At 48.0% G+C, this 25,569-nt stretch overlaps 2 protein-coding genes and 1 long non-coding RNA gene across 13 annotated transcripts; 2 read left to right on the forward strand and 1 right to left on the reverse strand.

Moving 5' to 3' along the window:
* Positions 1–180: 180 nt before the first annotated feature.
* Positions 181–3,190, reverse strand: meaf6 (MYST/Esa1-associated factor 6). 2 transcript variants are annotated; one of them, XM_057020960.1, is made up of 8 exons: positions 3,031–3,190; positions 2,382–2,497; positions 2,221–2,308; positions 2,090–2,135; positions 1,804–1,996; positions 1,336–1,365; positions 612–645; positions 181–497 (listed from the first exon to the last, which is right to left on the reverse strand). In XM_057020960.1, the coding sequence occupies exons 1-8, from the start codon at positions 3,118–3,120 to the stop codon at positions 483–485; spliced, it is 612 nt and encodes a 203-aa protein (XP_056876940.1). In that variant the 5' UTR covers positions 3,121–3,190; the 3' UTR covers positions 181–482. The 2 variants fall into 2 exon arrangements, with proteins under 2 accessions (XP_056876940.1, XP_056876941.1); XM_057020961.1 differs by lacking the exon at positions 1,336–1,365.
* Positions 3,181–6,228, forward strand: LOC130518403 (uncharacterized). Of its 3 annotated transcripts, none has more exons than XR_008948017.1 (3): positions 3,181–3,321; positions 3,458–3,604; positions 4,285–6,228. It is a non-coding gene; the product is annotated as an uncharacterized LOC130518403 (long non-coding RNA). The 3 variants fall into 3 exon arrangements; XR_008948018.1 differs by having other exon boundaries at positions 3,269–3,367; XR_008948016.1 differs by lacking the exon at positions 3,181–3,321 and having other exon boundaries at positions 3,375–3,604.
* Positions 6,229–6,988: 760 nt separating this feature from the next.
* LOC130518358 (MAP7 domain-containing protein 1-like) lies at positions 6,989–25,255 on the forward strand. 8 transcript variants are annotated; one of them, XM_057020895.1, is made up of 18 exons: positions 6,989–7,360; positions 14,107–14,277; positions 15,017–15,085; positions 15,260–15,280; positions 16,807–16,970; positions 17,288–17,396; positions 17,994–18,098; positions 20,397–20,516; positions 20,742–20,893; positions 21,091–21,233; positions 21,504–21,742; positions 21,816–22,146; positions 22,429–22,588; positions 23,811–23,915; positions 23,989–24,039; positions 24,121–24,175; positions 24,278–24,478; positions 24,728–25,255. In XM_057020895.1, exons 1-18 carry the CDS (start codon positions 7,294–7,296, stop codon positions 24,736–24,738), a joined length of 2,274 nt encoding a protein of 757 aa, XP_056876875.1. In that variant the 5' UTR covers positions 6,989–7,293; the 3' UTR covers positions 24,739–25,255. The 8 variants fall into 8 exon arrangements, with proteins under 8 accessions (XP_056876875.1, XP_056876874.1, XP_056876878.1 ...); XM_057020894.1 differs by having other exon boundaries at positions 6,990–7,360; positions 20,766–20,893; positions 24,248–24,478; XM_057020892.1 differs by having other exon boundaries at positions 6,991–7,360; positions 24,248–24,478.
* Positions 25,256–25,569: the final 314 nt, after the last annotated feature.

Raw genomic sequence — 25,569 nt, forward strand, 5'->3', positions numbered from 1 at the left:
ATCTGCTGGGTTACAGCCAATAATAATAAGCTCAAGCTCAGTCACAAATAAACAGTTTAGACCTCAAATATCAGCTGCAAAAATTAGGTTTGAAAGCTTGAATGTTGTGTAAAAAGCGCCGGGCGACCCCAGCGCCAACCAAAAAGCTTCGACCAGAACACTGACAACAGACGCCGTCGGTGCTTTTAAACTTTTATTCTGCTTTTCTGCAAAAACGTGATAAAAGAACCAGAGTTTTTATGACCGAAAAAAAAAATACCGTACATGGGAAATGTTGAAATCAACATAATAAATACAAATGTGAAGACTATACAAGATGACGTGTAACACCAACGTTGTGCTGAGCGGCAGGTGGAAGCAGGCCAACAGGTAGCAGCGGAGGAATGTTGGAGCGTCACACAGAACTGGGCTTTCATGCATAAAACCTTCAGAGACCACATCTCTCTTGTTTCTCCTCAAGGATCCAGATGGTCCAAGTGACTTTAAGCAGAATAATCCTGGGGAGAAGGAAAGAGGAGCAGTCGGGTGAAGATCTACAAAGATCTACTGTCAGAAACTTTACTCATCCAAACGTGAATAAAAACATCATTAACAGTAAAGAGTGCACTCACAGCTCTGGGTTTCTTGTTGACTTTCATGTCAAACCTGAAACAGAAACAATGCGAGACTTTAGTTGAAGCCAACAAAAGCTGGACTTGATGGAAACCAGGTGGTGAAAAATAAAAGAGCTCCCAGCCTCGTGGAAAACAACCAAGACGAGCTGAAAACCGATGAGAGAAGAGGCGGAAAGATGGTTCCCTGATATCTGAGAGGAGCGCCGAGGTCAGATACAGCAGAACCAGAGTCGATATCAGCAAAAAAGACAACATGAAGACATGCAGCGTGATGACTGGACGACCAGCAGGCAGCTAGACAGAAGCAGGCAGACAGCAGGACGGCCAGGGGGACGTTTGCTTCTTCTAGGATGGCGGCGGAAGCTTCACCTCTGACTCTATCGGTGCTTTTAACGACCCTGACTGATGGTTTACAGCCATAATCATCACAGACCGGCCTAAACGGGACTGACGGCACCTGCACTGCTGCCCCAATAAACCAGAAATCTAGAATATCAGAGAGGACTCATGATACAGCAGCTAACAATAACACTTCTGTAGATCTGCGGTCTCAAAACATCGATACTGTTGATTCCAGCGCAAACGCCAGATTATTCTGAAGTTTAAGATGTGGAAGGTGAACTTTGCTGCCATCCTAGGAAAAGAAAAGTCCCCCGAGAAGAGTTTTGGCTGCAGGCAGGATGGAGAAGCCACAGGAGCAGGAAGTAAAATTCAGACTTACTCAAAGTCATAATCAAACATGGCAGAAGGACTGAGGGGGGGCAGCATTAGAGGAAGGAAGAAAGCTGTTAGTGAACAACCTGACACACACACACACACACACACACACACACACACACACACACACACACACACAGATCATCCGTCTAGTCTGCTGGAACACGACCACTGGGCTGGACATCATTTGTATTCATCCTGCTATATTTGGAAGTCATTTCTCAAAGCTGGGATGTTTTCAAAGTTCTCCAGGTCACTGCTGGTGGAGGCCGACAGGAAGGAGCTCAGCCTGAAATGTCAAACCTTCTACCTGCTGAGCAAAAACACTGAATACCTGGTTGGATTCAAACTGAGCCCAGAAACGTTTTAACCTGCGCTTTTAACCCGTCTGTGCAGCGGCCGGGGTTGTTTAGCCTATTTAACAGAACCGAGGGAGGCCTGAAGGTTCGGGTGTCACGCTTTGCCTGGATACCTGTGCCTGTTTTTATTCTTCCTCTTTTTGTGGCTCCCGTGGTGGCTGCCTGAGGAGGAGGAGGATGCCGCCTTCTGAGGCTTCAGGTCCTGGAGCGCGGAGTCGACGTCTTCCGTGTCCTCCTGGCTCGGCTCGTTCTCTTGATTCTGCAGATCCGGAGAGGCGTCGCTTTCTGTTCCGCTGCCTGCTTCACCTGGAGGGGTCCAAAACCACAACAGACCTGGCTGCACAGGTTGTCTCCCAGTAGAAACATCCCAGCCCTAAAACACACATTCCTGCCACTTACGTTTTTCATTCATGTGATCCGGTACTCCACCAAGGGCACAGACCGCCTGCAGGGCAGAGAGCACGACTACGTCAGTCCTTCCCCTCTAGGACGCAGACAACCAAGAAGAGTCACCTGCGAGACGGACTTACTGCAACCGAGGTGACCGAAGACTTGCTGAAGAGGCGCTCCGCTTCCTTGAACTTCCTGTTCCTTCTGTCAGTCTTACTGTTGGAGTTCCTGTCAAAGAGCAGAAATAAAATGCAACCAAAGAACCACCCGGAGCTGCAGACCTCGAGTCGGCGTCACTTACTTCTGGTTGGTGAGGTATCGGTCCCATCCTCGGATGATGTTGCCGTACATCTGGGTGTCCTCCAGGTAGCTGCCTTCAAATGCATAGATTTGTCTTTCCAAGTTCACCAGCGTCTCCTGTCATATTTAAAACCACAAATTCAACATCAGCTGTGGCTGCTGCCTCAGTCCGACTGTAGCTGACAACCAGCCTTGATTGTTACTACAACGTATAATGGATGGTTTGCGTCTCCAAACTGTTGACTGCTCAAATTCTACAAAGATGTCGTATGTTTAAGCCCTTCACAGGCGATAATAGGTTGATGTAGCGAACATTAAGAATCGAGCACCGTAACAATGCTAACCTGTTAGGGCGCGCTCACATTTTCGAAAAACGGCGCCACAACGAGTGCAATAAATAATGTATAGAATCTTTCCGTCCCTATACGAGACACCAACGACTCACCCTGTGTATTAGTTGGTTGTTTTAATTTAGATGGATAGATTTTTCAGTAAGCTCAACAGGAACAACTGAAGTAGCCGGCCCCGTTAGCAACCGTTAGCATAGCGAGGCCTCAGTGGAGGCATAATAAGTTACACTAACAGTGGTTCGGGGTTATAAAACATCTCGTGTCGCTTTTGCTGATTAAAACGTGGTGATGTGCGCTTACAGCGAGTTCCTGCTTCCTCTTGACCAGCTCGGCGAGCTCCCGACGGGTGTCCGGGATCTGTGGCGTGGTGGTTTTCGTGTGCATCGCCATGATGGATGTTAGCGACCAGCTAATCCGGGCTGGGAAAAACCGAACCGAGCGGGTTCCTTTACGGACGCGCGGCCACGAGGGGGCGCCAGAACACCGTATTGACGTCCAGGGGTCGCCTGTTGTCACGGTAACAGTGTGTCCCGTTTAACGACAACAGGGTCGCCAGTGTCTGGAGGGATCTGCCTGATTAACATGATCCAGGTGTGTGCAGTGGTCAGGTCTTAGGTCGGGCACGACGTTTAAAGCGGTACAAATTAGAGAAATAAATCTCATTCGTGCAGCTGCAGGTCAGAGCGTAGTTGGAGGCCTTTTTGATCAAAGCTCTCATCCTGTGCAGATGTGGGTCCCCAATTCGACCGGTTGCTTTTCATCCTACTCCTGCAGATGGGCCAGAAGTGTCCGGAGAGGTGGTCGTGGCATCTGGACCCCAACTTGTGGGGCTTTCTTCACCTGACTGGGACACTCAAGCGAGGCTTGAATCAAAGTACGTAGATGTTAAATGGAAACCTAATTACATTTTCAGGATTATTTGGATTTTAACACAAATTCCTCCAGTGTCCATAAAAGACAGAGGCTGCTGATGGAGTAAGGAGATTTCCTTCACAAGCCGTTCTGGCAGGGAAATATCAGGTTTGGTGTTCTTGGTTTAGAAATTAAAACACATTTGTTTCTGTTAATGAATGAAGAGCTGGGGGTCAACGGCCTGATGTTTAGGGCCGAAGTCCAAAGTCCTTCATTTAAAAAAAATAAATAAAAAGGCACCACAGCCAGTCAGTCAGTTTAATTATTGGGATGAATTAATTAAATAATTATTGGGTCCAGAATTGAAAGGATACCTGAGAACCTGCAGGTTAATTCTCCCTCATTACATGGAAAACTGCCACCAAATAAAATGTTTTTAACTCCTCCAGCCTTTAAGTTGCTGAAGCTTATGTTTGCAATCCTGTCTAAGATGTTTAATGACGAATGGAAACAATGACCAGATCTTGCTGATCCTTCCCTGGGTGGTGATTTATATGCATGACAATAACTGGTCCACATCTGTGGGACCTGTTCCACCGGCTCGGGGGTGTCCTGGTCACCGCTTCTATTCTGGGGACAGCAGAGACCAAAATCCAAATTCAGTTAAGAGACTGTTGACTTTGCTTCTCGGCTGTCTTCCAGGGTTCTATGATCCACAGCTTTTCCAGAAGGACTCTGCAGTGACTCCAGATTCTGGATCCCTGTTTGATGCTGTTTATTCACCTTTCACACCCAGGAACGGTGACCGTTGTCGTCAGTGTGCAGCACGTGGCTTTAGAATATCTAAAATGAAGAAATAAAAGCAAATGACATTTACTCATTAGCAGTCAGCTCAGAGTGGGACAGACAGGAACGGGGTCAGTATGGGAAAGGTGTGCCTCCGCCAGTCTGGCCAGTTTGTCCCGCCTGCCTCTCTCCCAGTGACTGCTGGGACTCACACGTGTAAAATCACACATTTCATCCCCGCTCCACCTCCCCCAGTTGCTCTCAGCTAGGGGTGATAGGGCGGCGAGGCAGCCTTGGCAGCTGCCGGCCTGGTCAGCGGTCCAACACAGAAGCAGCTGAGGGTTGGAGACGACACCAGCGAGACAACTGCTGGAGGACAGACGGACGGACAGACAGGTGGAGGATGACCCCGCGTGTGAGAAATGTGATGGGCAGCAGACAGGGCTGGGTCCTGGTGAGCTTCAGAAAGGCTGCGCATATTCAGGCTCTTTAATGAGTCACATGACCTGCCGCAACCACCCGTCCGAGAGGGACTAAAATGAGTTCACCCCGAACTCTAAGCAGTGACGAACAACTTCCCACCCAGTTCCAAAGTTTCACCAACGTTGATTCTGCCTGCAGCTGCAGCTGCGGATGTAGACGTATAAGGAGGTGATTAGATATTTTTACAATCGACTCCAGTTTCATCCATCTGCTGGTGCCGCCGTCTGTGGGAGATGTTTCCCCTGCTCGCGTCTGAAAAGCTGCGGACACGTTTGCCTCCTACGCTGCAGCAGCTGTGCTTATATTCAGGCGATGACTTCAGCAGTGTGCTCTCCAAATGTGCCTCCTCGCCCACTGAAACCACTGAAACCATTGTGCCCTTGAAGGTTTTCCAGTGAAAAGGGCCCTGTGTCTCAGCCTGAACTGAGCTTTTCCCAGTCACATTCAGGGAGGCTCCAGATAAATGTTGTAAGTGCAGCCTTGAGGCCAAGACTCTGATTGGTGCGGGGCGGCCCTTCCCTGCACGTCTGTGTGGTTCATGAGGGTGCAGGAAGCTCCTCATATCTCAGGTGCAGACGAGTACAGACATGAAAACCAGCCTCACCGGAAAAAAGAAAACCCTCAGGAAAAGAGAGCGAGCACTTGGTTTAACTGCAGCCCAGGAATAAAGTGTGTTTGGCACAAAAAGGTTGAAAGACTTCTAATCTGTCCAGTCGCCGAGCATGAAAATAGATAGCGAACCCAGAAGGGATCGTCTGACCTGTTTGTCCTTCATTCTGAGGGGACGCTCACTGAGCTGAGGCCACAGCAGGATGTTTCCATCCCATCCTGCCATCTCCTCCCGGATAAACCCTCCATAGCACAAAACAACCTTGAAGATTTAAAAACAAAGAGACAGTTGGGTTTTTGTTTCTGTTACAAGTACGCTTACAGCTATTTTCCCAACCGCTTAAAATGTCTGTGCCTTTATTGAAAGCAGATTTTCTATGTCCACACGTGCTTTAGTGAGTCCCATTATGGCATCAACATGTTTGACCCCAGAATCTCCTGTCCTGATAGGAGGAGCTGCTTCTCCTCCTCTTCCATACATCACTGGCAGCCAGTGCACTGAGCTGGACATCATCACATTTACAGGATATACTGACACAAAAGCTGTTGTCTTCTCATCCAAAATTCATCTGTAATTGGTTTTGAATCAGGTGATTTTAAATTTGATTCTCCACCCAGCTAAGTGGGTCGTGCATGTATTACCTCTGGTGTTATGCTGACACAGGTCTAGGAATTAGCAAATACGTGATCTTGTGAAGTTATCGTTCCAAAAAGTGCTGTGTTCATTCTTTACTTTCTGGAAATGCAATAAAATGATCAACATCATGACCCCATCAGTAATTAACCTGAACACTTTATGAAAATGGCTGAAATTATGGTCATTTTATTCATAAAAGGCCACTCTTTTAAAATGAATGACACTCCCCAACCCTGCAGAAGACAATTTATAGTTTTTATTACTATTTGTATATCATTGTTTCGATGTTGCACAGCCCTTCATAGTTCCAGTAATAGTCTGATTTTCTTGTTTAATCTTGCCGTGATTTCAGGTGTAGTTTAGCAGCTGGAGCTCTGCTTCAGATGGACCGAACCACAGACCTGTCTAAAAAAGACGACGCCTTTATGTTCTTTAATACTGTTCGAGCTAACCGGAACGGGTTTACACTAAAACAATAATTAATTCGTCAGTGTCAGTCAGTTGGGTAATTCGTCTTATTCTGTGACGTTTGAGTGAAGTTCTTCCCTCGGTAACCAGTTGGTACCGTCCAGACTGCTAGCATGCGGTTTTTCTCCGCAGTCAGCGGCGTCAAATCTGCAGGAGGAAGAAGGAGACTGGAACCGGAAGTCCGGTACCTTTGACTTTCTATTAAAATCTAAAACATTCTATTTACGTGTACAAATACATGGGCCTTTCCACGCGTTAGCAACGTTTCAAAAGGAAAGCCACAATACCAACTTAGTGCATAGATACACAGATATGATACTCGAACTATTGATATTAGGGTATATAGAAAGCGCATTAGAATATTCTGGTAAAGGAGAAGGGTGTTTTATACTGAAGTGTCTGACCGGAAGTGGTTCCCATTCCTTCGAGCATGACTGCAGTTCTCTCAGAGATCGCCGGAGATTTTTTCATTACCGCACTGGAAATTTTCCTCTGAAGACCCACTAAAGTGGATTGTCTGGAATCCAGTACAGAACAGGCAGCATAAGTTTTATTTCTCTCTCTCTCTATCTCCCTTTTTCCCCCCAACATTTTTCCAGCCTTCTCAAAAGGACCAGTTTTCTTCTCTTCTGGTTGGATTTAACAGGGCGTGTTTGGGAGTTTCATCTCCTGTACTTGGGCGCCTCAGAGGAATGACAGCAACTGGAAAAGGACTGGGATCTGCCTGAATGGAAACAATGGATTATAAAGCGCTTGGGCATGAATTCGAGGAGAAGCTGACCCTGACGGACAAATGTGAGTAACCCGCAGTTATAACAACCGAACTAGGTCAGAAGAACCGCGTAGGTGGACCAGAGGTGTGAGCAGGAGGGTGTTGGTGCTGCTCACAAATGCTTATTTTCTCCTCATGTGATTCAATAATGATGTCACTGATTCAAAGTCTGTACGTCCTGTTACCGAAGCTCCTCTCAGCTTTACTGACAGATGAATTCAGGCTATTGTCAGGCTGTTCGATGCAGGGTTGCGGGTTCTAACCGGCGGACACCCTGGAAATGCTGCACTGAGCTCTGGTCTCCATTACCAAACACGTCAGAGGTGCAGGGAGTGAAAAATGGCTCACATATGCAGCCCTGAGTCAGATCCCTTCTGACGGCTGCAGGCCTTGCTTAAGAGTACTTCAGCAGCAGATGCAGCCCAGCCTGACTGGATCTGCTCTACTGGCCCAGATTACAGTCGGTGGAAATCCTTAATAATGCACCAGTAATGTAAGATGTGAGCTACAGTTGCTGTGCTCCCTCCTCATCGCTCATTCTGATCACAGATCACACCGCTGGTGTCCTAACAGGCTTGTAGACCCATTATAACAGAATCCACTCATCTCACCTTGACCTGCACATCAGTAGAAGGTGACCATCACCCCCCCCCCCCCACACACACACACACACACGGACACACACGCACACGCACACGCACACATTCACAAAAAAGCAAAGACTACAAAGAAAATGTTCTTTACATGCAAAGCTGTTGTTTGTTTTAAGGATCTCTTCACATATTTCATCAGTGTAATTCACCTTGTTTAATCCAGCATGAATGATGCCGGCTGCTTTAAAAAAAAATCACTTGAATATTGAGCATGATCTTTGGATTTTTGCACTAAAATGTGATTTATTCCAACGTATTTATCATTTGTTTTCGAGTCGTCTCTAAACGAAGCGATCTTGCATAAAGAGCTGCGTGGGTTGATCAACATGTGACGTTCTGAGGAGCGCTCGGCTGCGGGAGTGTTAGATAAACGGCTGCATTCTTTGACTCTCACTGGGAGAACTGGGAGTCTCCTGAAGGGGAAACACAGAATAACCCAGGAGAGCCGTGGACGTACGTCTGGGTGTGGAGCTGTGAGATTATCCCATATCAAAGTGATGTATTCAGGTCTGAGGTTCACAGACCTTTAGCTTTAGCCCTAATGCATGTATGAGGTCCATTTAAATCCCTACACACACAATCACACACACACATGACCTCATCTCTGCTGTCATCCCTCACACCCATTGGAACCAGTGAAATGGCACCATTACACCACTTTAATCCGAGTGGTGTGTCTTTAATTCTTCTTTTATGCCTGTTTCACATCCACAGGCGCATGTTTTGGTGAAAACACAGCTTCCCTTTTTAATTTCTGTCAAACCTCCATCAGACTTCTTCTGAAAAACAAATCTGTGTTTGCAGCCAGCTCCCAGCAGGAGTGGCCCCGCCGCAGGAACAATGCAGCGTTTGTGCAGATCCTCTGCTCTACATTCTCTCTGGCTATCCGCCTGCTATCTGCGGCGTCATTGTAGCAACTTTTCCGCCCTCACGGCGTCTCACTTTGGCATCCATAATGCTCCTCTGTGGACGTGATCATGAGACATGGACCCGGGCCACGCTGACGTTATCTTCTTGACTCATAATCAAGATCGCAGCTGGGTCAGAATGTCGATGACTGCACAGGAACCTTCTGCCACCTCATCCTCCAGCGTCCTCTCTGTAGAATACAACAACCTCCCTGTCATATATAGTCGGCAGGGTTTGAAATCTGTTTCTCTCCTTGAGGAGCAAGAGCTCAAAGCTCTGTTTCCCCGACGATGCTCACTGCGTTGAGGCTCAGCAGGGGTTCCAGCTGGCTTCAGAAAGGCAGAATGAGCAGATTATGGAAGGATGACATCGTCAATCGTTGAGGAAGAGTGTGGGCGTCCAGCAACAGTCCACGTCAGCGGTCTGTGCGAGCAGAAACTAGTTCCCAGTCCTCCTCTCCGCCTGCATGGCAGAAGACAGGAAGTGCTGTATTCCTCCGCTCAAGTGTGAGCAGGAGAAGGATGAAGCGTCCTCACAGCTTATCCTCACATTAGTCATGTTTCCCTCCACATCTGGCGCTCACAAAAGCAAAGAGTCATGAACGCGCGGTGGATATTAATAATCCAGTTTGCTAAGTAATCCTGTTAGGAAACGGCGTGAGACGGAGTCTAGCCAGAAAAGGAAGTGTCATTTCGCATTTTATAGATTCGCGTCACCATAGCAACACCTGCACACGTGTGACGGTGGAGGAGAGCAGGAAGAGAATCAGGCGTGATCGTCTCATCTCTCCCAAAATATGCCATCCCGTTTCTACTCCAACCACTTAAAACTCCAAACTTTCACTGAAGGACTCAGCAAAATTAGCAATAAAGGACTTGTGAGAGGAAAGTAGGCTTGAGTTTGGGATGTTTTTGGTATTTATATTGTATATAAGATATTAATCTTCACCTACGTCCTGACAGAGAGATGTGACCTTTCATTCTCTATTTTGTAATCAAACAATAAGACACAGTCACACATAATACAGACAAACTTGGGACAGGCTGATGTGTCAGATGTTTCTGTTTCTCTCTTTCTGTTTCAGTAGTTTTCTGCTTCTTCCTCTGAATCATCAGCTGAACAACAGCCCAGTCACTCAGCAGCGTCTTATCAACCGTCAATAGACTTGAAGAAGCTTATTTTTTACCGTACGCTTACAGAATACCCAAATCAGCTGATTGGAGGCTTTGACTTTTGTATTTACCCCTATTATTGGATCGGTTGGAGACATTCGGGAACTTCTGCTGCGTCACCACTGGTTGCTGGTCCAGGCTGAAACCGGACCTGAGCCCATATTAAAGCTGCAGCAGCACCACATCGGTTATGTCCCACTTTAGGGGTCCAACACCAGTGAGTCCTGCGTTAGCTGCTCTCTGTCAGAGGCTCCTTAATGATAGCTAATGTTGCTGCTAGCTAGTTGGTTGGCTGAGTGATTGCTGGCCAGATTGGTTAGTGATGACATCTATAATGATGTCACTGGATTAAAAAGACACAACTTGTGGGGACGACCATTGTGTGATCTATATTTCTCATTTGAAATTCAAATGACAATAAATTGAGGTTTTGTCTGCGTAACCTTTGGCCTTATTTTTAGCTGTGATGGAGAGGGAAAGTGATGGTCTGTGCATGATTCATTCCTGCCTCTCTGTGTGACTCGGTAACACTTTGTGGTTAAAAGCGTCTGGAGAATTGTGAAGATGTTTGGCCTTGAGTAACATCCTGTTTCTGTCTCTCACCATTGCTCCAGGAAAACACCTAGTCCCAGTTAAATAAGAGCATTTTAAACTGATACTAAACTAAATAGTGCTGCATCGCCAGCTGAGCGGCCAGAAACGCAGTTAGCTTCTTTAGCGCACATCCATCGTTGCCACCTACGTCTGGTCAGCCTCCTGTGGTGCTTTGGTCAATGTCGAGTCTCCACCAGCCTCTGTGACACCAGGCAACAGCTCTGTTCAGCTGGCTGTACCACCTGAGCAGGGCCTGGGGGCTGCAGAGACCCCCTCCTGCTGGCATGTGTGCCAGAATCAGCCCGAGAGGATGAGGAGGAGGTCATGGCCTTGTCATGGCATTGTCTTCACTTCCTGTCTGTCCTTTTGGTGTTCTGTGTGTGAGACCTTCTCTTCTTCTGCTGCTGCAGCCACTCTGAGGACCATTCAAAGTGATGATGGACTATTTTAGCCATTTATTTGAAGGCTTTCTGTGGTTAGTGGTTAACCAGCCCTGGTTAGTGCTGTGTAACCAATAGCTGCTTCTGCTGACAGCTGTACGTGTTGTCGCTGCAACCTGGAGCCCGTCGCAAACACAGCTGCTGCCTGACCTTTCACGGGCTAATGAAAGATTCCAATTGGCTGCTGTGGCTGGAGGATAGGAGAACTTCTCTGGTTGACATTTGGTGTCCTGCCATGCTCCGAGCATGCTTGACTGAGTTTGGACTCATCTTTTGATGCAGTTATTCGCCTCAGAGGGACATTAATCTAATTACAACCCTACTCAGAAAGACTTTTCAGGTCCTTGTTCGTTGACTCTTCTCAGTTGTCCCTCAGCTCTTCACTCATCTCAAATGGAAGCATGTGTTGTGACGTTTGCTTTCCCAGGAATGTCCTTCCTCGGCTTCCTCCGCCGTTCCCGAGGGCGTGGACAGAGCCGTTGTAGTTTTTCTCCACAGTAATCTCGATCTCAAACGCGGGTGAGAGGCAGTTTTCTGCCTCTCTCTGACTCTCAGCTTTGACCTTACAGCCATCCCATCGTGTCGTTCCCTGTTGTCGGAGTATTTAATCTCATCACCGTGCAGCATTCTAAGCCTCTGATTCCTTGGCACATGCAAGCCATGCACGCACGTTTGCTGTTTAAACACGTGCACGAGGCAGCGTGGATGCCAGGGATTCCTGAGGTTGGCCTGACCCACATCCAAGACCCAAACTATAGAGGCTGATCTGCCTCACGCAGGTTGTTGTTGTCAGTTGATCATATCACCTCTGAACCTTCGAACTCACATTTCTGCATTGTCTTTAACTTTTACTCTGCTCCCTTCAGGGAGATCTGACGGCGCCTCGACAGGAGCCAGAACCTTTTATGGCCGACATTCTCAGCATGGTGCTCGGTGCTATTTATAATAGCCACGTCTGCCACAGTGGCACAGAAACCTGAGAAGGCTCAGCTCTGGGGGGGGCATCATGCTGAATCTGTGTTTCTGGGTTAAATGGGGCCTGGCACACGAAGGAAAGGTGATCGCTGCACTAAAACCTGCTCATTGGTGTGTTTACACTGTTTTCTGACCTCATGACGTGATTGTGAGGAGGTTCAAAGCTTCACCGATGGTGTTTCAGTTTGACGGACGGTGTGTTACTGTGGTCGTGGGCACGTCCTCAGGCTGGATGATGTCATGAATGACGCAAGCACTTGTTGTTCTGTTGTGTTGTTGTCGCGCATGAGAGACTCGTGAATGATTACGTACTGTAATAAATCTAGACAGATCATAACGGAGCACCACTGAGCTTCAGCTCCAGAAGAAAGAGGAGACACATCCAGTCCAACATCAAATCAGGTCCAGAGTCCTGAACAGGATATCATCTAGAACCAGAACAGGTTCCTGTTTCTGGACCCGTTCTGGGTTCTGAAATCATGATATGCTTGTGTAGGAGAGCGAAACTTTTGAAGCTCCTTGTTTTGTGGTCTCTTGTTTGCTCTTTAATGTGCAGCTACATTTAAACATGATAATTTCAGCCTCCACCCAGTCATAAACATCCATGAATTAAAGTCATCTTCGTCAGGAGCAGAAAGAATTCCAACAGAATTCCCTTTCCAGGTTTTCCTCCAGCTCATCTTTGCTTCCAGATCGGTTTTAACTCGTTTGACTCTTCTTGTTTTTGACCTTAAAACTCCAACAGTGGTGCTACTGTGGCTTCTTGGAGTGAGCGTCCTGTTCTGTGGTGGGGAGGAGTAATCCAGTCCTCTTTTTAGTTCTAATCCTTATTCTAATATCAGGTAGAAGCTTTTGTTGCTGTTATTCCTGCGTTGGTGTTGCTATACATGAATCTGTGCTGTATGGCTGTGCAGGAGCTCAGTGTTGATCTGTGGTGATATGTGATCTAGGAGCGTCTACCCTACCGTCTCTCACCCTCCTCCTCCTCCTATCAGTCCAGAACCCCCCCGGTTAGGGTTAGGGTTATGGTTTGTGCACCTCGTCTTTGTCTGTCATCCTCTCATCTCTTCAGACCCACGCTCCCCTCATCTCTACCAGAAACAGCCTGCAGCGCTGGTTTCCTTGCTCCTTGTCCTCCAGCTCTCTATGAATTCTTCACACCCTCCACACGTCCTTGTAGAAGAGCACCAACTGTCCCCGTGTTTGTCCCCTGTCCACCGCTGCAGCTCCTCCAGTGTGACAGCCTGTGAGCTAGCTGAGCTCAGCGCCGTCAGATCGAGGGTGGGGATTAAAACAGGATGTTATTTTGCCTTTTTGTTACTCACAGCAAGGATCAGAGGTCAGGAAGTCGGGCCTCAGTACCGGATCCATGCGGGGCCTTCATTGGTGCTAATGTTAGCCTGGTGTAGCCCCGAGAGGCTTCACAGTGCAGCTGAATGACGTTTGTACATCACCAAAGTGCAGAAAAAAGTCCTTCTGACAACAACAGATCTCTGATTACACGTTGCTAAAAGAGCTGCAAAGACCCATCAGCTGATGAACTTCCTGTTTTATCGTGTGAGTCAGTTCTGCTGAGTTTGGTCACTTCTGATTCTCTGTCTGAGCTCTGGTTCACTCAAACCAGTGTCTCCCACTCAGAGTAGCAGAAGGAGAAACTGGTTTGTGTTTATAATGAGTAGATGGAGAAGAACGTGAGATTCCCTCAGTGATTGGTGTATTAAAATCAGATCAAACATTACCCTTTACATTGATTTTAGGGGTTACTTTGTACCATTTATTTAATGACCCCTGAATGACCTTCCTCTGAGAAACGTCCTCGTCCCCTGCAGGATAGACTCACAAATGTGGGACTGCTCTGTTCCTGCTGGGATGGTTGAGACCTGTCTCTGAGTAAAGCTCAGAGACAGTCGAACATCCTGCTGTCAGACCGAGAAGGTTGTGAGGTTACAGCTCAGGATGTGCGTTAGCACGACAATGATCACGACATTGATGCGACGCCTTCATTAACTGTGTTTGTGTCCTGCAGCTCTGCCGCTGGAGACAGATGGAGACCGAGGTTTGAAGGATTCTCTGGCCTCGGACGACTCGGCCGTCACCGACCTGTCCCCTAAAACGGACTCCAGCCCCAAAACAGAGACCAAGACAGACTTCAGTCCATCCACCCCAGGAACCAGCAGCAGCCCTCAGCCTAAGAAAGGTACTCGGATTGATATTTCCACAGCTTCAACGGTCAATTTAGCATTTGTTCATTCAGGGCTAACTCCATCAGGCTGCTGTGGTGAGACTCTGACAGAGACTCTGAAGAGATTCTGACATTCGCTGCACATATAGAGAAATATTCAATCAAGGGGGATGCTGGGAAGTTATTAAATCAGGAGAAGAAAGGAAGAAAAGAACACACACGATAAAATAGAGCGAAAGGACGAAAGCATGTGTGGAATCAATGCCTGAACATTCCCGCTTGCTGCCGGGATTCAGAAATCACAAAGATGTTTCTAACTTGGTCTAATTTATGTGTCAACATCTCTGTTGTATCCTAAATATGTTCAAATACCATATTTTACGCGTGGGGATCAGTCGTGATTCAGATGGACGTCGTGTCTCCTCGTGTTGACGACTGTTTCCTGCTGACAGCCCTGCACAAAACTCAGGCATGCAAGGAGAAATCGCAGGTTGCCATGGAGATGGGCCTGTGCTGCTGCAGAGCCCTCTCCGTGCTTGGCTAAGAATGCGAGGCATGACTTTATCATACTGTAGCAGAGAGAAGATGGGCTGGGGGAGCACCTGGGGGGTCATGGGTCAGGGTCAGGGTCAGGACCTTGTTCTCAGGCTGATGGATCACTGCCAGGATTCCTGCTCAGTCCCGAGATGATCTTGTGAATCCTTTTTGTTTGTTTTTCCTCATTTTCTATACAAAATACCCTTTTCTTGTGCAGATTCGATGACCTCAGAACAACGACAGAAACTAGCAAAGGAGCGGCGGGAGGAAAGAGCCAGATATATCGGTAGAGAATCATCTCTCACACCCACCGGTTTTGACTCCCCTGTTTGGTTGACTAACCGGTTGGATGGATGTTGGATGGACGTTGGATGCATGTCCTCTGTATTAACCGCCCTGTGCCGCTGTGATGTCACTGACAGTTTTTGACCTCTCTTGTTTCTCCTTGCACGGCTTTCAGAACAGCAAACTCAGCTGCAAGGTAAGGGGTTCCTCCTGGACCCTTCTCAGAGCTCCTGAAGCTCAGGAATAACCAAACCAGTGGCCGATTCCTCTCACTTCCATCATTTCCTTCCTGCTCGTCCTCACCGCTCATGCATTTCATCTCCCTCTATAAATGAAACTTGTGCTTTTCTGCTGTCATCACTCTTGGGGCAAATTCTGAACCAAGCATCAGTCTCAAGTGTCTGTTTTACTTTTCTGCAGTTCAAATCCGGCGTGCACATCTCGCGTCCACACTCATAATCAAAGTTTGTGGCTGAAGAATGAAGCTTTATTCTTTGGCGCTAGCTCAACCAGCTGATTAGCAGCAGCCAATCTGAGCGGTGTTTCCTTCCACTGGTGTCCCAAATCCAGCACCATTAGCCTGAAGAGGCCTCTCACACAGACCAGAGTTAATTACTGCTCTCATTAGCATCTCTGTTGTGGTCAGCTGTGAATGGGTAACGGCCTTTTATCGATAATGTCTGAGCTGCTTTCTGACTACTGCCTCTCCAATCACTGTTGTTGCTCCTTCATTACTGTTTTTACAAATTATTGTTTAGTACTTACAGTAAGCAGTGATTCAAGTAATGGTAATGCTAAATCTGTGCACTCCAGAGAATGTGCACGCACGAGTCAGGCTCCGACTGCAGACGTCTTTCAGCTTTTTTCCTATTTTGGAAGAAAGAAGAAGGGTTGACTGTTAATGTCACATTCATGCCCTCATAAATCTGGATTCTCCTCATGGCTCCAAGGTCTTTGTGGCGCTGGCCTGCTCTGGTTTTACTCCCTCCACTCTAAATGTGCTCACTTGGTTCAGAAAGTTGCAAAATACAAATCATCAAGTATTTGATAAACACGCCATAATTGAGACTATTAGAGGGGACAAATCTGAAGTCAAGTCAGTTTACCTCCCAGAATCTTTCATGTTTTAATGCCCGAAGATCTGGATGCAGCTTTTAAATAGTGCTCTGCTGAAGAATGTTTCACATTTTTCTTAGAAACATCTTGACATTGTTCTGCAAATTTATTTTTACATCTTTACATCTGAAGGAGCAGCTTTATATCGGCACTGCTTCCTGCTGGTAAACTGAATAAACGTGATCTCAGATGCATTTTCCTGGTGCGGAATAGAACCATCACAGCTGCCGTGATGCACAGTTTCATTTGAGACTGATGACTGTTTAATTGCTGCTCCATAAATGAGCCACAGCAGCTTGTGTGTACTGGGACAACCAGGAGTGTGCTGGTGTCGCCGCAGCAGGACTCTGCGGCGTATTTACTGTTCTGTAATCAGCTCCATGTGTTTGGAGCTGATAACAAGTGGCTTCTTTACCACCAGCACGTTATTGAATGAGGCAGAATCAGCCGGGCGGGTTACCAGTGACAAGGAACATCATACCGATAATATTTAGGTGTTGAATGGACGTTTTAGACAACCGTCCTCTAATAACTTAACCATTAATTAATGTAACACGCTTATAAGATTTGTGGATAATGTGTTGATGTGTGTGTCTGTGGCGGCAGCGGCGAAGAAGGTGCAGTGGTTGGAGAAGGAGGAGAAGGCTCGGCGTCTGAGGGAGAGCCAGCTGGAGGACCGCAGGCGGAGGCTGGAGGAGCAGCGGCTGAAGGCCGAGAAACGCCGAGCCCTGCTGGAGGAAAAGCAGAGGCAGAAATTGGAGAAGAACAAGGTCAGAACCTCCAAACAGCTCGTCTAAACCTGGACCTCAAATCACAGTCCCAGAAATCAGCTGGTTTTGAGTAGGAATGTAAGAATGAAGGCATCAAGTGAAGCTTCTTATTAAAAGCATCAGAATCCTCTTGTTGGTCCTAACAAGTGGAACTTCAAAATAAAAGCACAGGAGCATTATAATTCATATTAACAGAAATAAACAACAAGGACTTAAACAAACCAGAGCCGCTGTTTGTAGCCTCTATGCTAAGCTAGCACTGACTCACCAAAGAATCTCTCTAATGGGTGTTAATATGCCTGGTTGTGACTGTCCAGGAGCGCTATGAGGCCGCCATCAAGAGGTCGACCAAGAAGACGTGGGCAGAGATTCGCCAGCAGAGATGGTCCTGGGCAGGCGGACTCAACCAGACCTCCCGCAGAGAAAGTAAGTCTCCTTCCAGCCAAACTCGTGGAGAGGAATGAACTAGCTGGTTCTCCAGCCACACCTGACAGAGTGTCCAACTGACTCAGTTCTGTAAATGATGTGCACGGGGCTCATCCTGTCCTGAGGGCGTGGACACCAGAGGGACACCACTTCCTCTGTCCATTACCTCAGAGAATCTGTGCCAGTTATTGTGGCAGCCATTGTCACAAACCTAAACGTGATCCTAATTACCATAAACAGTCCACCGTTGGGGGACGCTTGCCCTCCTCAGTCATGTGGTCTCCAGCTTCGTCCAGACCTGTGACACTGAGGTCTGGTTCCCTCTTCAAAGTGTAAAAGTTCAGGAATGAGTGTGAAAACACGGCGAAATGTGCTAATTTGTAGAAAACGGGCCAGAACCTTCCCACACCTTCCTCCCATGTCCCTCCCGTGTCCCTCAAGTTTGAATTCAGATGAAACTCCTCCTAAAAGTGAAGGAAAGACCCGTTTGACCGCAGACGGTGGCGAATCTCGGCCTCTTCTTCGGACCCAGACGGGGGGGTCAGCTCAGTCCTCAGTGGTGAATAGCTGTTGTGTGTTGCGTTCTCTCCGGTGCAGGCAGATGCTCGGCCTCCACGGTCAACTTGCCCAGACAGGTGGAGCCTGTCATAAACAACAGGCTGTCCAAGTCCTCTGCTACGCTCTGGAACTCGCCCAGCAGAAGTAAGGACGAGCCGGCGTTAGTGTCCCGCAGGCCTCCCTTCCTCCCTCCCTCCTCATCCCGCTCCACCTCCCCGCTCGCCTTTACCCCGATCTGGTTTTTGGTTTTCTTCTTTTCTTATGATTGTGGTTTCTGGTGGCCTGCCTGTCTGCCTGTGCCTGGTGACTGGTCATTACCACCGTCTCCCCGCTCTTGTCGCTCTCGCTCGGTCTCATTTGCATCGTGGGTTTTTTTTTTTATTTCACTTGGTGGTTGTCCTTGATTTTGGGTTTCCTCTGCATTTTTGATTAATCTCCCGTTTTTACATCGACATCACTGAGTCATTTTCTGTGTGCTATATGTTGGTGTGTTCTATAGGTTTGAACGTTTACATCACAGCACCCCCTTGGTTGTCCCGCTCCACGTTACTGTTGGTGGTGGTGTGTCGTTGTTGTGGTGGGGGTCCAGCAGATCACATGTTTTATGTTGGTTCATGGGTTGTGTTGGGTGAAGACATCCTTTTTAGTTTCCATAGAGATGAAACATGTAGCTGGGCAGCCTGGGTTGAATTTGATGCAGTGAAAAGACATGAAAATCCTCTTTGGAACATAATACTAACTACATAAACATGTTAAAATTGATCATTTTCTTTTGGTAGAACTTGCCCGAATAATGCTTTACCAAAAGTCTGCATATAAACCAAAAACATTCGATGCTGTTTCCATAGCAACAGCATGTGCTGCTGTGTGGAGCATCTTAATTAAGCCATCATATCGGACTCATTTCATCCGCCTGTTTCGTCAGCTGCCACACAGGCAACATTGCGGCCGCCTCAGGTTCGTCACGCCAGTTCTGGCTCTGCTGTCACCACAGAGCAGCTTCACAGTCCGATCAGAATCCTGCTGAAGCAGATGTTTGTGTCTGCACCAGTCCACCAGTAACACTGTGGTGGGACATCACCAGGTACCAGCTCAGTCTCCTCTTACTTCACTGGAAGCAGAAACAGGGAGAGAAAGGGACTGTTGCCTAGCAACAGGAGGTAGTGGCAATTCCCGCTGGTCATAAAACACGTCATTGAAATGATTTTGCCGACGTGCAGCAGCGGTGACTGTTGCTGTTACGTAAGGAAGGTCATTCTTATCTCTAGGTTTCATATTAAACCAGGCTCAGACTTGATTGCACCATCATGTGTTTCTCATGTGTCAGTCCAGAGATACCGACTAGATGGAGAGAACAGCCAAACCAGTCACAATCCATCTGCCTACAGCATGTGCTCAGTTAAAGTTTCCACTTAAAGATCCAGGAAATATGCAGAAGCAGGACTGTCTGTCATAGATCATGAGTAGGTGGTGCGTTCAGGGGCCATCTGTATGTTTCTGTCCCTGGTCGTTGGGCTTTTTTCAAGTTTTAGCTAAAGCAACACTGCAGCGCTATCTAGATTAGCTGTCATTTACCAGCAACCTGACACTCCCACCTCAAAATAAGGGCTGAAACCAGAAACCAGCCTGACTTTGAGCTGCATTTGAAGCCATTTGGGGTCAGAACTGGCCAACACCCGTACTGGTAAATGATTGGCGCTCAGCTAACATTGATATTTACACACTGTGAGAGTGAAATTATCCTTTCATGTAATCAACCTCAGATTACACACAAACCTGTGACGTGTGTTTAAACTACAGGACATCAAAAAGGCTGAATTGGCCCCATGCTAATATAAAACTATAGTGTCGAGGTCGCATCGTCACTCGCGCCACGTCAGCGTGCTGCTGCCTCTCGGGTCGGCGGACGCACTCTTGATTGGCTGTGAGACAGTTTGATCTAACAGCCACACTCACTTTATGGTGTGATATGTTGGGGTAAGTAATAACCATTAACACGGGTCTGTTCCTGTGTGGCCTATATCTAATACCTCCTGGTCATGTTCCATGTATGTTTCAGCCATTCTTCCTACACAAATTCTCTGTGTATGTTTGAGTCTGAAGGTGTCTCCTGGCAGGAGAATCACTAGAATCATCATTTCTGTGGTTATAATCAGTACGGGAGCAGACAAACCTCCATCTTCAATCAAGTCATTCACTCTTACAAAGATGTGACATCATCTTAGCTTGTTCACATATTACTTCCATTTTCACATAAAGGGATATTTTACTCATCTGCCCAAATTTGAACCAACGTTGTGCGTCTTTATTTTCACACTGACCAAAGGGGAGCCAGAAAAACAAACCAGTCTATTCTGTTAGTGACAAATGGGATTTCTTGGCTCCGCCTCTTTGTTTTTTGTCATATGGTCCTGATTCATTGACGGCGCCCTCTTGTGTCAGCCCGCAGCCTGCGTCTCAGCCCGTGGGAGAGCCGCATCGTGGAGCGTCTCATGACACCAACACTGTCCTTCCTGGCCCGCAGTCGCAGCGCCGCCACCCTGCTCAACAACAGTGACTCTCGTGAGTCTGAGACGTCCGTCTACCCACAATGCCCTGCTGTTTCCTGTTGTGTGCATGAATACGTGAATGTTAATGATATTAGTATTTTAATGTTAGTTAATGTTTAATGTTAGGCCTACCTGAGGTGTTTGTTTTGACCCTAACCCTGCATGTGTGTGTGTGTGTGTGTGTGTCGGGGCCCTGACCTTGGCCCTGCCGCCACGCTCCACTGTATGTGTCACTCAGACTCTCACCACTGCTCCCGTTCAGCCTCCGTCAGCCCGCTCAACGCCTGCTCCCATCACCACTCCAGCCAGAACCCTGCAGAGCGCTGGAGACTGTCCTCTGCCAGCACGCCAGACATCACCCAGCGCCAGCGCAGACGGAACTCCACACCGGTATGTTCACCAGGCTCATTAGGAGACCCTTAATGGTCCTGAGGGGCTTAATGTTTTTATGTGGTCGCTCAGTGTGTGTCCATCCATCCAGGAGAAGGCATGTGGAACAAAACGAATCATTTCTTTAAACACTGCAGTTAGACCGAGCCAGGTCGGGCATGTGGTCGTGATCGGCTGCTCTCGTGTCTTCTTTAAAGGTGGACAAAAAGAAGAAGGAGAAGAAAGACAAGGAGAGGGAGAACGAAAAAGAGAAAAACGCTCTGACAAAAGACACAGTAAAGAAGAAGAGACACACGATGTCGCCCACCACCACAGTGCAGAGATCCAGACCGGAGACCAGGTACCTCGGACTGCTTCTGTTCTCCTGTTCCAGCCTGAGAATGTGTGAAAGCAGGAGTTCATTCATGTAAAGGAGAGTGGGAGCATCCTGGAACAGGTTCATGTCTGACAGATGGTTGCAGGTGCTGTGATCCAACTATTAAAAGCCACCCTGCTGGACTCAGACAGTCGGGGGATTTCCTGCCTGATGCAGGCCTCACCCCCCCCCCCCACAGCCAGTCAAAACCTGCTTTGAAACCATCTCTTATCTCACCTCTCTTCTTCTCAACAGCACTCCTAAACCCAAAAACAGACCACCATCCCCTGCCGCCCCTAAAAGCCGGCCGTTGTCCCCCCTGGTGCCTGCAGTAGCCTCCAAAACCCCCTCAGGCAAAAAGACCCCGCCTGGTACCAAGACCAGACCGAAGCGAGCCCAAACACCTGTCAGGGTTCAGCCCCAGACACCCGCTGTGGTCTCCATTGATAAAGATCAGGAACTCCAGCAGCCCCCCAGCCAGGAGGACAAAAAGAGTGAGTGTCTGAGCCTCCCCATGTAAAAACCTAACATGTTTTAGTTTTCCTCATGTGACTGTGTGTCTCCCAGGCTGCAGCACTGTTCCTGCCATCGTGGTGTCCACTGGACCACCTACCCCTCCCTCCCCCAACCCAGTCACAGTTGCCTCCCCAGCTGTTCCAGTCATGGAGGCGGCCGCTCCTCCTGCCGCAGCCTCTGTGGCGGCCGCTCCTCCTGCCGCAGCCCCTGCGGCGGCTACCCTGACTCCTTCCACAGCGCCCTCCCCCTCTGCCGGCAGGCCGTCGGCCGGCACCAACGACCCCGAGGAGGCAGCCCGAGTGCTGGCGGAGAAACGCAAACAAGCCCGGGAACAGCGGGAGAGAGAGGAGCAGGAGCGGGTGGAGCAGGAGCACAGGAACAGGTCAGAGCTGGTCCCAAAACAACCGGCCTGATGGTTCATTACAGCCCGGGACGGCAACAAATAACATAAACAGACCGTTACACGATGTAGCCTGCTGTTCTACAATGGTACCAGCAGAAGAAACAATACTTGATTAAAAATAGATCAGTGAGACAGTGTGAATATAAAGGTTGACACTTTCTGCCACTCTGAACCAAAAGAGGAGTTGGTAAAGAGTAAATTAGCAGAATGGATGTCATGTTTGAGTTGTTGCTCCATTCAGGACCTCATGTCTCCCTGCAGGATCCTGCGAGAGGAGGCCATGGCCCGCGAGGCGGAGGAGAGGAAACGCAGAGAGGAAGAGGCTCGATTCATGGCCGAGCAGCAGCGTGTGAGGGAGGAGAAGGAGGAGATGGAGAGAGCCAGAGCCGAGCAGGAGGAGAACCAGAGACTGCAGAGACAGGTCAGCTCCCGGAGCTCGTAGACATGATTGGACCGTCCCAGCCGGGCTTTAATAAGGCTGAAATGTTCTTTAGTATTACTAATGATAATCACCATCAGGGTTGAAACTGTAACTAGAGGAGGGTCTGATCTACACTTTGGATGGTTTAGAAAATGACATTAGAGAATTGTAATCAACAACTTGATCCGTGGCACATTAGCATCTGATAAATCCCCTCCAGGAAAACCCCAAACCCTGTAACTGAGCCGTAAACGCTGTATCATTTCCATTAAGCACACATGCTGTAAGCTCATTTACCGCCTGGGGCATTGATGGACACGGGATGCCTGAGCCACCAGTGGGGGGTTTACCAACATCAGGCCTCGTTCAGACACCCCCACTCACCCAGACTGGCTGATATCTGGGCAGATTAAAGGCCAGAGAAAGTGTGATGCTGTCGTGGATGATGCCCCTCACGCTTGTGTAGAGGCCCCAGATGCCAGCTGGTGACCTCCATAATGCCGATGAACGGCAGGCGCCTCGGCAGCGGCCTGATAGTCGTGTTTGAAGCCAGCAGCTGTGACTATTTCCATCTTTTCTCTGCAACTGGACCATTGTTCCACTCTGACAGCTCCACACACACGTTTGTAGCTCAGTTTCGCTCACGTGAGTTACCCTCTCACATGGAATGGAGAGACTAATTTGAAATGTTCCCTGAACGTTGTGATCCAGATGAAACCTGAGGCGTCGGGCCTCTGCTGCCCCCTGCTGGTTGTGACCCGATATCACCATGTAGACTCAAACGCATCATTTCGGTTTTGAGGTGTTTGAAGCCTCTTTGAACAGAAGACTTAAATGACCCCAGAAACATCGTTATGCATCCATACGCTACCTATTCCTGACTCTGTAGGTTGTGTGATAATATATTTTTGACCTATTGTTTATTGATTATAATTAGAAAGGTATCAGAAATACTCTTAAATTTCTCACTCGTCTCCAGTTTTGCATATCAGTGGAAATAATGATTCAGTAATTGTCTAAAAGTCTAGTTCAGCTAACGTGATCCACTGTGCAGATCCACTAACCTTAACCACAGTTCACCTATTCCAACTAGAGCCCGATCCCGTGCATCATCAACATTTGATACAAAAATTCATTTACAGTCAGAAGTGACAAAGTGTCTTTGAAGACAATATTTAGATCAGAGCTGTGAGGTCAGAACATGAATGATTCCTGTTGTCAGAGGGACGAGGCCGAAGCTAAAGCCCGGGAGGAGGCTGAGCGCCAGCGGCTGGAGAGGGAGAAACATTTCCAGAAGGAGGAGCAGGAGCGGCTGGAGAGGAAGAAGGTGAGAAGGTCACAGCGTCACTGCAGGTCAGCAGCTTTAACATGAGCATAATTCACTGGTCTGGTCTGTGCAGCGCCTGGAGGAGATCATGAAGAGGACTCGCAAAAGCGATGCAGGAGAAAAGGTTGGTGTGATCACACAAAAGAAGCACTTCACCGGTTGTTTTTCATAAAAAATCAATGTTTTTAATACCTTGAATCCACAGAAGGAGGTCAAAGCTTCTCCACAGGTCAATGGGAAGGATGCAGCCCTCAGCCAACGTAAGTGTCTCATCCTGTAATAGAGCAACGTGCAGTTCCAATATGACAGAAGGATTTCTGGTCCTCCTGCAGCAGCCGCAAACCTGCTGAATTCTGCTGCAGCTTCACAAACTGGACCTGCTCCTCTTCTCAACGGCGTCCAGCCCGCTGCCCACCAGAACGGCATCCCAGCCAATGGGGAGAAAGCTGAATTTAAGGAGATCATCCACGGAAACCCGGCACAGACTCAACCAATCCTGACATTCGAGTCCGGAGAGCCCTTCCTGATGAAGACAGGCGCCATGAAGCCTCAACATGTCGCAGGTACGTCGTGCCGGTTGGACGCCAGATTAGAGGGAAAGAAAAAATTCAGATTTTGACTAACAGGAATGCAGAGTTAAATAATCAAGAAAGACTCGGATATTGATCATTTAAATTGTTTTAATTATGCCTACTCTTGAATGAGCTGCGTCACCCAGCAGGGGGCGCTGTGTGTAGCAGCTGGGGAAAATGGCTGCAGGTTAAGCTGTGGAAAGTGACACCCCCGCCCCCGTTCTTCTGATCTTCCTGCAGAGGTTCTGTGAGGATCCACTCTAATGAGGAGACGCGCCTTCCATCTCATCTCCAGCTGTGGGATTCAAAGCACACACAGCAGCTTATTAAAGACAGCGTGCCAAACAGACTGCTCAGCATTCACATCGGCCACCTCCATCTCACAGGACGACCTGGAGGAGATTTTAAACAGTCTGAAATGTCGAATCTAAAGGTGTTTCTCTCTTCACTGTCAGGAGCTGCAAGAGGAGTCACATTTTAATGAACACCACAAAAAGAGTTGATGGTGCACCATTAAGAGGACTATTTAACAAGTTTTAGAGAGAAACAGTATAAAATCATGAAAAGACATACTATTTGACAATGGTTGTTATTATTGCCGTCAGTATAATATTGTTACTTTAAGTTGAACATTGTGTGTGTTTGTTGTTTTTGTCTTGAGTTATTTAACATAAGGAGCCTTGTGAGGACAGACAGTTGGTGTAAATGTGTAGGAGCCTGGCTGCCTCTTGTTCATGGGATCTGTGAAATAAAGCTTTATCAAAGGGATCAACTGGTTCAGCTTTATGATGCTGCAGCAGCAAATGTTCTCCTGGACGGTGATCAGATCCATCAAGTTACAGTAGAAACAATGTTGACAAGGAAACACTGATGATCCAAAGAGATGAGACACAATCAAGAGGCAGGAATGCACTCCAGACAGGACACACACTCCATATAGCTCACACACACTCAGCTCACACACCTGGTCACACACACCTGTTTGGACCTGGTCTCCCCTAGAGCAGGAGCAGAGGGCTGCTGTCAGCAGCAGGAGGACCAGTTCACCCTGGCTGAGGAGTCAGCGGGTCTCAAACCCATGT

The sequence above is a fragment of the Takifugu flavidus genome, chromosome 21, assembly GCF_003711565.1.
Source record: "Takifugu flavidus isolate HTHZ2018 chromosome 21, ASM371156v2, whole genome shotgun sequence".
NCBI lineage: Eukaryota > Metazoa > Chordata > Actinopteri > Tetraodontiformes > Tetraodontidae > Takifugu > Takifugu flavidus.

Excerpts from the sequence above, each read along its gene's own strand:
- meaf6 (XM_057020960.1), bottom strand. The coding sequence starts at position 3,120 with ATGGCGATGCACACGAAAACCACCACGCCACAGATCCCGGACACCCGT. Across the intron at positions 2,498-3,030 it reads AGAGGAAGCAGGAACTCGCT|GAGACGCTGGTGAACTTGGA; the intron begins GTAAGCGCACAT and ends TAAATATGACAG. Across the intron at positions 2,309-2,381 it reads CGATACCTCACCAACCAGAA|GAACTCCAACAGTAAGACTG; the intron begins GTAAGTGACGCC and ends GCTCTTTGACAG.
- LOC130518358 (XM_057020892.1), top strand. The coding sequence starts at position 7,294 with ATGGAAACAATGGATTATAAAGCGCTTGGGCATGAATTCGAGGAGAAG. Across the intron at positions 16,971-17,287 it reads AGAAATTGGAGAAGAACAAG|GAGCGCTATGAGGCCGCCAT; the intron begins GTCAGAACCTCC and ends GTGACTGTCCAG. Across the intron at positions 21,234-21,503 it reads AGATCCAGACCGGAGACCAG|CACTCCTAAACCCAAAAACA; the intron begins GTACCTCGGACT and ends TCTTCTCAACAG.